The 12,201-nt window shown below is 55.5% G+C and overlaps 1 protein-coding gene across 1 annotated transcript in view; it reads left to right on the top strand.

Annotated features, from left to right (window-relative positions):
- Positions 1-12,201, top strand: part of LOC119093885 (tyrosine-protein kinase-like otk) — a 66,894-nt gene that overhangs the window by 49,668 nt on the left and 5,025 nt on the right. The window contains exons 5-10 of the mRNA XM_037216899.1: positions 8,022-8,161; positions 8,778-8,950; positions 9,526-9,652; positions 10,451-10,602; positions 11,096-11,225; positions 11,587-11,865. Of these exons, the coding sequence (XP_037072794.1) occupies positions 8,022-8,161; positions 8,778-8,950; positions 9,526-9,652; positions 10,451-10,602; positions 11,096-11,225; positions 11,587-11,865 (1,001 nt within the window). The remainder of the gene's footprint in view (positions 1-8,021; positions 8,162-8,777; positions 8,951-9,525; positions 9,653-10,450; positions 10,603-11,095; positions 11,226-11,586; positions 11,866-12,201) is intronic.

Genomic DNA, 12,201 nt, shown 5'->3' with positions numbered 1-12,201 from the left:
CACATAATGAAGAGGCAATGTAAGGAAATGTGTGTGAATGAGTTCTCAAGCAGTGAAATTCTATTCGTGAACAGGGCTCCCATTCTCTGAATTCTCCCACTCCTGACGTGTCGTGTTATGTGACATCGTGCGTTGCCTGTTCAAACCTATGACATGAGCCTTCACTGACGTCCCTCTTGCCCTGCAATCTCCCGCTCCGTGATACTTCTCGTTCCCTGACGCTTCCTGCCCTAAAAGCCTCAGACGCCTCCCATTACCTGTCATCTTTCGTTGCCTGATGCATTTCGTTCCCTCACGTTTCCTTCTTCCGGGTGTCTCCCGTCCTCTGATATCTTTCCCTACCGGACGACCCACTTTTCCCAACGCGCACATGAGTGCATAGATTCCTACGCGTCTCTCGTCCACAGAAGACTCCAGCTCTCTGACGTCTTTCGTTCCCTGACGACCCCCGTTTCCTTGTTCCCCGTTTCCTAACGTTCCCCTCCTTTGGACGGCGGGTCAGCTGATGTCGATCGCAGCCGCGCTCCCCCGCCGCACGTGCGCGCGTGGCAAGCAACCAAAGAGCTGGTCCGGAGAATGGAGGTGTCCGCCGCGCCTGGCGCCGTGACCGCCTGTTGTCCTGACCGAACGCGCTGTCGTGACGAAACGCGGGCGCTGTGGTCAGATTCTTGGCGCTGTGCCAGCCTCTCGGCGCTGCTATCACCCCCTTGGCGCTAGTGATCAGCATCTGGGCGCTGGTGATGACTGCGGGCGCTTGAGCCCGCCTCTTTGCACTGTGACTAGCCTGTCACCGGTGTGATAATGTTGTCGCCGTGAGGGGTGGTGGGAGCCTTAGTGTCCACCGTCTGAGGCGCGCGGCTGCTCGCACGGGCTCCTGTTGGTGTTTGATGTCGTCACGCCGCTGTGGATGCATCACGTGTTCGTCCAGGGAGAATCCAGGACTTCGCTGAAATGAAGGCCGTTGAGTTTTCCGCGGTCGTCCCCCAGCTGGAAGTTCGACGTGGTCCGATGGCACCCCTAGCAAAGTTGTGCTGCCGTCTCGAATTGCAATCACCAAACGCTGTGTTCCAACCTCGAGTTTGCATGGGCTCCTAGTACATGACTTCGCGGGTTGGATGGGTAGAATGTTTACGAAATGTCGTGTAAATACCTCAATAGAAAAACACAATGTTACTATTTGTTCTCTTTTAGTCATAGCTATTCCACTGGCACTACTTTTGCCGTAATTAATGCAGAGGATTAACTTTTGGGGCAAATTCTCCTGAAGATCGTCCATAAATTAAAACTTGACTTCTGAAAAATGCAAAGGAGCGGGTAACGAGTGGGCACCGCTGAGCAGGAATGGGTAGCGGGTAGCTACGGGTACACCTACATGGGTAGCGGGTGGATTGGATAACGCAAGCACTACCCGCGAAGGCCACAGTTCAAAGTTCAGCAGGTGCAATGGGGCGTCTAGTTCCCAAAGACGCCCGACTGCAGTGGCTGAGCGTTTAGTGTCGTCCCATAACGATGGTGTTGAGGTCTTTTACCAACTCACTCTTCCGATGTTCCCAACAGTTTCCTACTTGCATGGAGGACGCTCGTTGGTATGGACACGTGAGTTAGAGGACGAGCCGGGATCTCGCCAGGTGCGAAAGTGCCTCAGTGTTCAGGTACTAGCAATGATAATGCAACCCCCGAGGTGCCATTGGCCCCTGTTGCATTTTTTCTGAAGTAGCGTGAAGAACTTGCAGTTGCGAAAATGTCATGCAAGTTGTCTCCATTTTGCGTGTCATTTCTACGAGTCGACACCATATGAAGTTCTTTGGGATTTCAAGTCCTTGGGACCGTCGTAAGTATTACAGGACCAAGTAGTTTTTCCCTATTCGCGGGACACCCTTGAACCCACCATGAAACGGGCACGGCCCTCGATGGCTCCTCCCTTAGATCCGCCTTTGCCGTCGCGTCTTACTCATGCGTCCACCACAATCATCCAAAGGTTAGACGTTGTTTGACAGGTACGTTTTGTGGCTCCGCTTTTCAACAATCACCTTCTGACGTGCGCTACGATTGCCAAGATTTAAACCGGAGTTGTCCTGGGCTTTTATCAGTACTAACGGATCAAAGACACCGGTTTAGGCGTAGTTTGCTTGCTTGCTTCAGCATTACTGCAGCATAATCAGCACATCGTGTTGGCAAAACGTTGTCACTTGGCTTGCATTTACTTTCGAGCTCCTCGTGCATCAGAAGTGGTCCAACTTGTCGACCCGTCTGGGGCTCCAATTATTGTGATCAGCGCCATCTCTCGACGAATTGACAAGGTGATGCCCCTTGTATGCATTATGCAGCCTCGTCGTCGGCAGAACCGTTCATTGAGGCGTCCTTTGTCGGCGTTTATTCATCGTTACCTACAGGCGCGTGCTTGAGGAACGTTCGCGGCGGCGAGCATGACGTGGCACTTCGCACTTGCCTTTCCACGCATGCAGTATTGAGCTACCCCACGCGTTGGATGGTGTCCTGGCCGGGCCCGCTCTGCGGCGCGGCGGGGCCGGGCGTCAGCGGCGGCGGCGGCGGCGGCCGGCGCCGCACCCCTGCCATGCAGCGCTGGCGCCGCCGGCCGCGCCGGGTCCAGACGTCAGGCCGCGGCCGGCGCTGTCCGACACGGCTCGGCTAATGGACGAGATGCGCCGGACGGCGGCGGCGGCGGCGCGTGCTCATACATTACACGGCAGGGCGGGCGGCCGCCGGGGCAGCGCCATCGCCGGCCGGCCGATCCTGCGACGGTGCTGGCTGCTGCCCGGCCGGCGCTGAGTGGCGTTCGGCGCGGTCGGCCTCTGCCATGGGCAGTGGTGAAGACAGAGGATCGCGTGCTCTTAATCTAGAGTCCCGTAAAAGCGTGACACGCAGCGGTTCTTCAACTTCTAATTTCGAATTTTAACTTTGAAATCACCTCTTGTATTGTTTTTTTTCCAATTCTTCAACATCGGCCTGCCGCGCCATTCTCAATCTCTTCAGCTGCCAGAGAAGCTAGTTGTCATCTGACATGACGACCGCTGTCATCGTTTGGTTTAGGAGTAACAATTTTGCATAATTCTGCGTGCAACCCGGTAAAAAAAGTTACAGCTGGTGTGAAGACTTAATAACTGTTGTAGTCTTCGGAGCAAGGCTCGCGGAAAGATTACGCGTTTTAACGGAGGAAGTAAAAAAAACATGATAGGTTATAAATGTGACCGAAAGCAAAACTAACAGACATGAAGAAAACGCCTCGACTTAAAACTTATGACACATTTTAACAGACAAAGAATATACGACATTAGATCCGTTTGGGGTGAAGAAAGATTAAAATTTGCTTCCTGTATTATTGGTGCTGAATTTCGCCGTGGCGGCCTTATCCGACTCCTTGCCCACGATCGTGTGGGGAATGGACATGGAGCGAAAGTGAACCGTCAACAAAAACTGAAGATGGATGAATCATGGATTTTACTATGTATGGGTATGGAGCTCCTGGTCAACGCCGTCTGCGTCCCAGGGGGAAGATACTACCCACTATGTCAACAACAGCACCTGGCGCGGCCCAAGATAGGATGGTTTGCCGTAGACACGAGCGACTGGGTATCCTCCCCCCCCCCCCCCCCCCAATGGAATTACACGGAACGGTGCTGTGGACTCGTGGCGGAGAATTAAAGGGTGGGCCCGCTTGAATGAAGTAAATTAGCATGTAATATGCACACACTAGGTGGTTTTAAGTCGTGAAAGGATATGGACCGCCGCGACGTTTGTACTCCCCGCTCTCAGTACCAATCATGGGAACAGAAGAAACGGCGCAGGGCGCAGCGTGAGCAGCGTATTGTGGCCGCCATTCACGGCTCCCGGGGTCTGGAGCAGGCAGCCTCGATTGTAATCCGGCGGCACTGGGTACAAACCTGTGACGTGGTGCTCCCTGCTCAGCTGGCCGGTGGCCGCGGAGGCTCACCCCGGTCTGGGGCGGCTTTCTAGGGCCGCTTTCGTCCTATTTTGGGCGGTGGGTGAAGGGAGCACACAGCAAGCTGTGCTTAGGAATCGCTCTGAACCCAGAGCCAGTCATGCAAAGCATTCGAGGTAACTGCTTACAAAAATATGGAGGGCGTGGACTATCATAGGGTGCTCACTAGGCAAGATGGGAACAGCCATTGAGCATCAAAATCGCGGGGGTAGGACATGGAGATAAAATGATGCGTTGTAATTAAAAACGGAAAATTTACTTGTTCCAACCTGTAATATATGCAGCGTGCTACTGCTGTGTAGCTCCCGTAGCCGGGCTACTGCGCCTATTATGGGCTGGACTGGGCGGCTCTCGGTGCTGCTTAGCGCACGTATGTGCGATGATCACAAGAGATAACCCTGATTCTCGACGTCCGGCACAGGATCCGCACAAGGTCTCAAACATCTGTCTTCGGAGTTTAGGCGAACGAGGAAGACGACCGGAACGACATGTAAACCCGTAATCCCTGTGACGTTAGTTAGAGCCTGTGTTGTTGTGGTTAAATGACGGCATCTAAGCGCCCTGTTGAATGGGTTGACGGACCGCGTGCGCCATTTCGCCCGGTGGTGTTGGCGTGAATTAGCTGTTAACACGCGCCCAGGTGGGGTCAAGTTGACCCCCGAATATTTTTTTTTTTTGCAAAATGATTTTCCAACGGCGCGGCGCGGTCGTGCCAAACTTTGCACAGCTGTAAAAAATTATTAGCGGATCGTCAAGCATCTGCAAATTTATATGTAACCTGTAAGGTCGCTGACCTGCGGCAGGTCAAAGTCAGGCCATGGACTCAACGAAGACAAGTCTTAGGGAATCATTCAATACGCTAAGGCAACGAAATATTGGATGAAGCCATACATCTCTGAGATAAATGCTCGTGCAACACAATAACCGCATTGACAAATCCCATTGACCTAGGGTCAAGTATGAAAGTCAGACCAAGGTCAAAACCAACCTGCTTTTGTACTCTAGAGTTGCTACGGAGAAGTTTCTGGTGTTCATCTTCCATTTCTTGATGACAGGAACTGCATTACACATCTTCCATGAACTTCTCAAATATCAGAATAAGTGACTGCCCTAAAATGACCCAGGTTAACATCTTGTTTTTAGGAACATACTGCCTAACATAATCTTTGACGCCTCTTCAAATGCAGAATCAAAGCAGCCTCGCATGATTTGGTTGCAATGACCTTAGAGAGGTCAAACAAGGTCACTGACCTTAATGTATCATCAGTTGCCTATCGCTTAGAACAGGTATCTAATATCACCGTGGTCGCATGCAAAGGTCTGGGAGTGCTTGAGACACCAATATGGAGTTCTTCATTGTTTGAACTTTTTGTCCTGAAGGTCATGACCTAGAAACCCCAAATTTTAAGATAAGTGTGCTTAGGTACAGAAAAATGCATTCTATGAATTTGATGTCTCGAGGTTTCTTAGCTTCTGAGATTTCAGGGAATTGTTAGACCGTAGAAATAGTCCTGTTTCTCGGAGAAAAACGGGAGAATGGAGATATAGATTTAGTTGATATTTCGGTGTCATACCTGCATCGAAACAATAGCAGAAAATAATTCAAATTGCCTGCCGATGATCCTGCTCAATTTTTCCAGATGCGCGATGTGTAATACCTGTTCAATTGAAATCGCTTACATGTTTAACTGATGCACGATGTGTGATACCTGTTTACTTCAACTCGCTTTCATGTTTGAATGAAGCGTGGTGCGTAATGCCTGTTTGCTTGAATTCATTTGCATATACACGTATTTTTGCGTATTAGAATTCTTAGATTTGCATTGTATCGTAGTAATGGCTGACAATCTCTCTTTGTTTAATCCCCGGAATGTTGCTGCTCTGTAAAAACTGTGACTTGCTGTTGAAAAACCTAAAAATCAAGTAGGATCGTGGGCAGACAATTTCTAATTCAATTCTGCTATTGTTTTGATAAAAGCTTGTTGCCGAAATATCGACCAATCTATATCTCAATTCTCCTGTTTTTTTTTTCTCGAGAAATAGGCTATCACTACTGTCTTAACCAGACCTCGGGGGAGAGGGGAGGGGGTTAAACTGCCCCCACCCGAGTGAACGGTATTCAACTGGCCACCCGGGTGCGCGTTATATAATGTGCATGCTGTCAAAAGCGATGTTGCAGTTGGTCCGGGCGGTATGCACGTTCCGGGTGACCTGCGCTCGGTGCCTTGTCGTTTGAACTAACCACCTGTCGCTACGCCACAGAGGCGGCCGGTCTCGTGGGATACCATCCAAATCACAGCTCAACGTCTGCACGTCGTGTTATTTAGCCATTTCCTTCCCATAGGATTTGGATTTAATGTGTACCCCTCGACGTAGTGGTGGTCAACTCTGTCTTCATGCATGACTTACACTGACTCAGATGTTTTCAGTTCGAAGCGTGACGGCGTTCTTTTACACGATACGTCGTTTACATATATTAAACACGTGATATCGGAGAAAGATGCTTCTAAACCTTTTCCGCTCCTCAGCGCGATTCGCACAGCCTTAAGGTCTTCCGTGAAATCTTTAATTCAGTTTTCAGTTATTGCGTTACAAAACTTAGCGATTTCTATCGGAGGGGGTGATGCCATTTGTACCGATCCAAGTTATAAAGTTACATTAACGATCGAAGTTAAAGTTAAAAATAAAAGCTTCAGTTATATTTCACGACAATCCGACGCTGAGCTTCACGCAGACTTCACTCACCCATCGTCTTGTCTCATGTCAAACCTCGCATCTCGAACGGTGGCTGACCCCGGTCAGTGGCCTTTGTCCGATCCTCTGCTGCCGTCATCCCCCCCCCCCCCACCCGCCCCCGCACTGAGCTGAGCCGCCGGCAGGGAGGGGAGGGGAAGGGGGGGGGGGGCTGAGATTGAGCGGCTGAGATGACCCTACAGCGGCGTCGCGCCGCGCTGCTAGACCAAAACTATCAGCCGCCATCGCCATAACTTGTCGCCGCCCACTTCCGTGCCGATGGCAGGATCGATTTGGCGGCGTTTGCCCGGCTGGCTGACAGCCGTCGGCGGCGTCGACAGGCGGCTCGTCGAGTCGAGACCGACGCTCGTGTCTGGGTCCCGTCGGAAGGGCCGCTCACAGCGGGCGTCGACCTCCGCTTGGGCGGCATCGCTCGCGCCCTATGCTGCTGACCCCAGCGTTGCTGCGATCGTCAGTGGGCTGCCTTCATTATACGTCTCGCAGGCGCGATGTTGTTGGTGGCACGACCCACGTCAATGAAAAGGCCATCGCTCGCACACGTCTCGAGGAGTGCATGTGGCAGTGGCACACTTTCATGACCTGGATTTGTGGGCGTTTGTGTGCCTGCGTGTAACCGAAGCGTTCCGGAAGTTTGGCACGGGGTGCCGGCTGTCCAACCGCCGACTGAGTGCGCCACAGAGTGACTGCCAGCTATGTGTTTCGACCAGTGACATTTGGAAGTTAACCACCACGGTCCCTGAACGAGGCTTCTCAATTAGCGTTGTCCGGGAACATTCTCGGTACGTGAGCGCGTACCATAAGCGACGACCCACGTTTCATTGTGGCCGAGGGCGTATCTCCACAGACTTTGTCGGTATTTTCACATGTTATCAAACAGCAGCATCGGTAGCCGGTTGCGTTTTTAGCCCGCGCAGGCAGTTGCAATCCTGCGTTTTGACACGCGTTCCCACTTTTGAGTCGCGAATTCACGAAATGGACACAGGCTACTGTGGAAATCTGGCTGGAAATCTTGACTCCGACTCGGACTCAGTTTTTGGGCTCAAACCCGTGCACGGTCTTGTGACGGTGTGATTTCCTGTGACATTGCGATGCTCGATGACGATGCGACGTTTGACCCTCTGTCTGACGGTGTAACGCGTTGTGTGACGACGTGCTATTGTGTGCGTCGGTGCGTTCTGTGGCGGCGCGCCGCTCTGTGACGCCGTGACTCCTGGATGGCGAGGCGCCCGGTGTGATGGTATGACGCCCTGTGCCGGTGTGGTGATGCCCTCGCGATTGACGCCCGACCGTCGGACCGGCTCCGCAGGAGACGCATCCTGCTGGCCAACCACACCCTGGTGGTGTCGAACGTGTCGGAGGCGGACGTCGGCTGGTACCTCTGCCGAGCCAGCAGGGCCGGCGTCGCCGCCGTGCCGCAGACCTACAGCGCCCGGTTACAGCTGGCCTGTGAGTGGCCCGCTCTCCTCTCCACCCGGGGGCTGCAGCCGGCCGACTCACGACCTGGCCCATCCCACGGCCGCGGCCAGTCGGTCCGGAACCTGGCCCACCCCACGGCCACAGCCGGCCGACCCACGACCTGGCCCTACCCCACTCAGCCAACAGTCGCGTCGGGTAAAATCTATGGCATGCATTCACGAACACGAATGTAGATCTTGTTTGCTCATTCCATTTTTATTCGAGGAGCCGCCGTCACTGGTCGTTGTTGTGTCTGTAGTCCCGTTGGAATGGGTAAGCGATGCATACTTCCACGCTGTTACCACTCCACATGGGCCGCTCAGTGTTATGAGTAGTGCACTTTGTAAAACTTAACAGATGTGAAGAACCGATCTGTAGTCATGCTTTGCTACATTTTTCATGTAAGCATAAGGCTCCACTAGCCAGTTACGTGAGAAATGTGACTCCAGCCGATATGCCGTTGCATCATGCTGGTGTCTTGCGTCGCGCCAACCTTTCCGCGCGCCATATCCATATCGGCGTGACAAAAACAAGTTTAACGTTGAACTGACACGCGTCTGAGCGCGTAGCGTGACCTGAACTGACCTGAGGCACGTGCGCGCGGCAGACCTGAGTCCGCTGACGGAGCGGGCGGTGGAGCCGGCGCCTCCGGTGCCCGGGCTGCACGTGGTGCCGCAGGGCAGGCCGTTCCAGCTGGCCTGCCTGCCGCCAGAGGGCCGGCCGCCGCCAGCCGTCTGGTGGGAGCAGCCGGACGGGCGCGTCCTGAACGACCCCGGCCAGGTCAGAAGCAGCGCCCGCCGGGCAGCGTTGGTGTCGGCTGGGCTGAGCACGCCAGCCTGACAGGCTGATGTCGCGTGACCCGCTAGTCCCCACACCACGCCCCCGCGGCGCCGTTCAGTGTGTGTGTGAAGAGATGGCGAGAACATCGAGCTTGATGTGCAGGGCATTGATGGTGCACCAGTAGCTACCCATTGCAGGCCTTGGTCTGCACCGTCATGTGACTGCCGCGTGCGTGCCGGGCCGCGCAGTGTGGCCGCCGTCTTGCGTCAGCGGGAGGACGCAGGCCGGTGTGTGGCGTCAGCGGGTGGATGTAGGCCGGTGTGTGGCGTCAGCGGGTGGATGTAAGCCGGTGTGTGGCGTCAGCGGGTGGAGGCAGACCGGTGTGTGGCGTCACCGGGTGGATGTAGGCCGGTGTGTGGCGTCAGCGCGTGGATGTAAGCCGGTATGTGGCGTCAGCGGATGGATGCAGACCGGTGTGTGGTATCAGCGGGTGGACGCAGGCCGGTGTGTGGCGTCAGCACGAGGGCGCAGATACGCAGGAGCGCGCAGGTGGCTGACCGGCGCCGCTGCCGCAGATGTCGCCCGGGGGCTCTGCACTGCTGGCGCTGGGTCCGGCGCGGCCCGACCAGTCTGGCAACTACAGCTGCGTGGCTGAGAACCTGGCCGGCACCAGCACCGTGCAGGTCCGCCTGCTGGTCACCGGTCAGTACACGCCGGGATGTGCCGTGCTGGGGCAGGCAGCAGACGCTCACAGATCCGGCACTGATGTCTATGTTGGACTTTTGGTGGGGCGAATTTGTGGCGGCCCGTGACTACGGAACGATTGCCTTTTTCGTATGTATGTTTTTGGTGAGTATGTCGTACATTGCGGAATGGTTCGACGAGGTAAATGTGCTCATGTTAGATATCTGTGTAGTAGGTTACCAAAGTGACTTAAGTTGTTGAACTTACGCATTGGTACTCCATAGTCATGCGGACCACGAGACAGTGGCAGTCATCGCTCTCACGTTGACAAAGGCTGGCGGAAGACGAAACCTGAGTCTGCCTCAGGGCCGCGGGAGGTGGTGTTCTGCGTCATGTGTCCTGCTGACCGGAGCGTTTTCCCCAGGGCCCCCAGAGCTGGTGCCCTGCGTCGCCTGTCCTGCTGACCCGAGTGTCTGCCTTAGGGCCCCCAGAGCTGGTGCCCTGCGTCGCCTGTCCTGCTGACCCGAGTGTCTGCCTTGGGGCCCCCAGAGCTGGTGCCCTGCGTCGCCTGTCCTGCTGACCCGAGTGTCTGCCTTAGGGCCCCCAGAGCTGGTGTCCTGCGTCGCCTGTCCTGCTGACCCGAGTGTCTACCTCAGGACACACGGAACTGGTGCTCTGTGACCGGAGTGTTTTCCCCAGGGCCCCCGGGAGCTGGTGTCCCGCGTCGCCTGTCCTGCTGACCTGAGTGTTCTCCCCAGGGCCTCCAGGGATGGTGTTCCGCGTGACGTGTCCTGCTGACCGGAGTGTTCTCCCCAGGGCCCCCAGAGCTAGTGTCCGGCCCGACTGACCTGGTGGTGGAGGAGGGCGACAGCTCAGAGCTGCGCTGCGAGTACCGCGGCCTCCACCGCCTGCTGTCGTCCGTCTCCTGGCTGAAGGACGGCCGACCGCTGCCGTCCGCTGCCCCGCAGGTGCGACCTCGACGAGCGGTCAGCCAGCGCTGCGACGGCGCTGGCCAGTCCGCCGTTACCAGCGTTAGTGGTATTTACCGTCCAGCTTACATGCCCAGAGATGGTGACCAGCGCTGGCGGCGTTATAATGGTTGTGGCGGTGGTCGCCGGCTCTCGTTGGCTGTACGAGGGCTGGCGAAGTTATGCATTCGTAATGGTAATGTTCTCATTTGCGGTCATGCCATAGCATGCCAGTTCAATCGCGCATACGTAATGCCACAGACACAACGAATCGATGGTTGTAAACAGCACCAGCAGTCGAAAGCATCGCAGGAGAGTCCTGTCCTGTTACATAACTAACATAATTTCTGTGGACACAACATCGACACGAACATCAAAATGGAGCAGCGCAAGGACGAGCTGAATTGTTTACTCCGGTATGTGTAGAACCTTATTTCGTTGTGCAGCACGAAAGCCTCTGGCTGACGGTTTGGCTGGCTTGGTCGGCCCCCAGGAGGACAGCGTGGGTGAGCGGCTGATCATTCCCCTCACCGAGCTCTCCGACGCCGGCCGCTACCAGTGCGTGGTGAACAGCACGGGCTTCCCGCCCCAAACCTCGCCGCAGGCCTTGCTCACCGTCAAAGGTGAGAAAAAAGCAGTGACCCCGCGGCATCTTCGGCCGACGCGCAGCTTGTCCTATTGTGAAATGCTTGGGAGTGAAAAGATCGCATTAAGTTGGGAAATGAATGGGAGCCTGACTCCCCGTGCACATGCCTCCGCCGTATATGTGCCATGTTCTCCGACATGGAAATTGGAACGTCTGGTTTGCTTATCTTATCAATGTTGTGTCCGCTGCCACTAAGCCTACAGGGATGCTAAGCGCATTGACCACCAAAATGCGTCAAAACCTTTCCACTGGTCTTACTCAAGCCTCGCCAAGAACGTAGCTGCGCTTCTCCCGCGTTCCCTCACTCCCCGCTCTACCTGTCACCTGTCGGCCGGCAGAGAAGCTCAAGTTCTCGCCGCAGCCGTTGAGCCGCGCTCTGGAGCTGGGCCGGCCGGCGCGGCTGCACTGCCGGGCGGCGGGCAGTCCGGCGCCCACTGTCGGCTGGGTGCGGATGACGCCGGCCGGCCGGCCACAGTTCCGCTGGCCGGCACACGTGCGCGACGCCAACGGCACACTGGAGCTGGACACGGTGACGGAGACGGACGGTGGCCAGTACACGTGCGTGGCCACCAACGCCCAGGGTCTCATCAACGCCACCATCAACGTCACCGTGGTCGGTGAGTGGAGCAGTAGGTCGGGCGACGTGTCGGACCTCTGACCAGCAGCTGCTGTACGGCAGCAAAGGCAGGTGGACACGCGAGACGCCTGACCTCTGACCAGCAACTGCTGTACGGCGGCAAGGACAGGTGAACATGCGAGACACCTGACCACTGACCAGCAGCTGCTGTACTATGGCAGCGTTGGTGACAACGAGGTGGCTGGAAGGTGTCACCTCGTCCGCTCTCGTAGGGGACAAGGGGAGGATCAAACCCTACAGGCAAGGGACGTAAGCCAGCAACTAGCATCTTTCCGTTCCTGTCCCCATATGAAGCAGGCCATATTGTCTTCGCTCA

The sequence above is a fragment of the Pollicipes pollicipes genome, unplaced genomic scaffold, assembly GCF_011947565.3.
Source record: "Pollicipes pollicipes isolate AB1234 unplaced genomic scaffold, Ppol_2.1 Scaffold_4002;HRSCAF=4701_pilon_pilon_pilon, whole genome shotgun sequence".
Lineage (NCBI taxonomy): Eukaryota > Metazoa > Arthropoda > Thecostraca > Pollicipedomorpha > Pollicipedidae > Pollicipes > Pollicipes pollicipes.
This window is presented reverse-complemented; position numbering and strand designations above follow the sequence as displayed.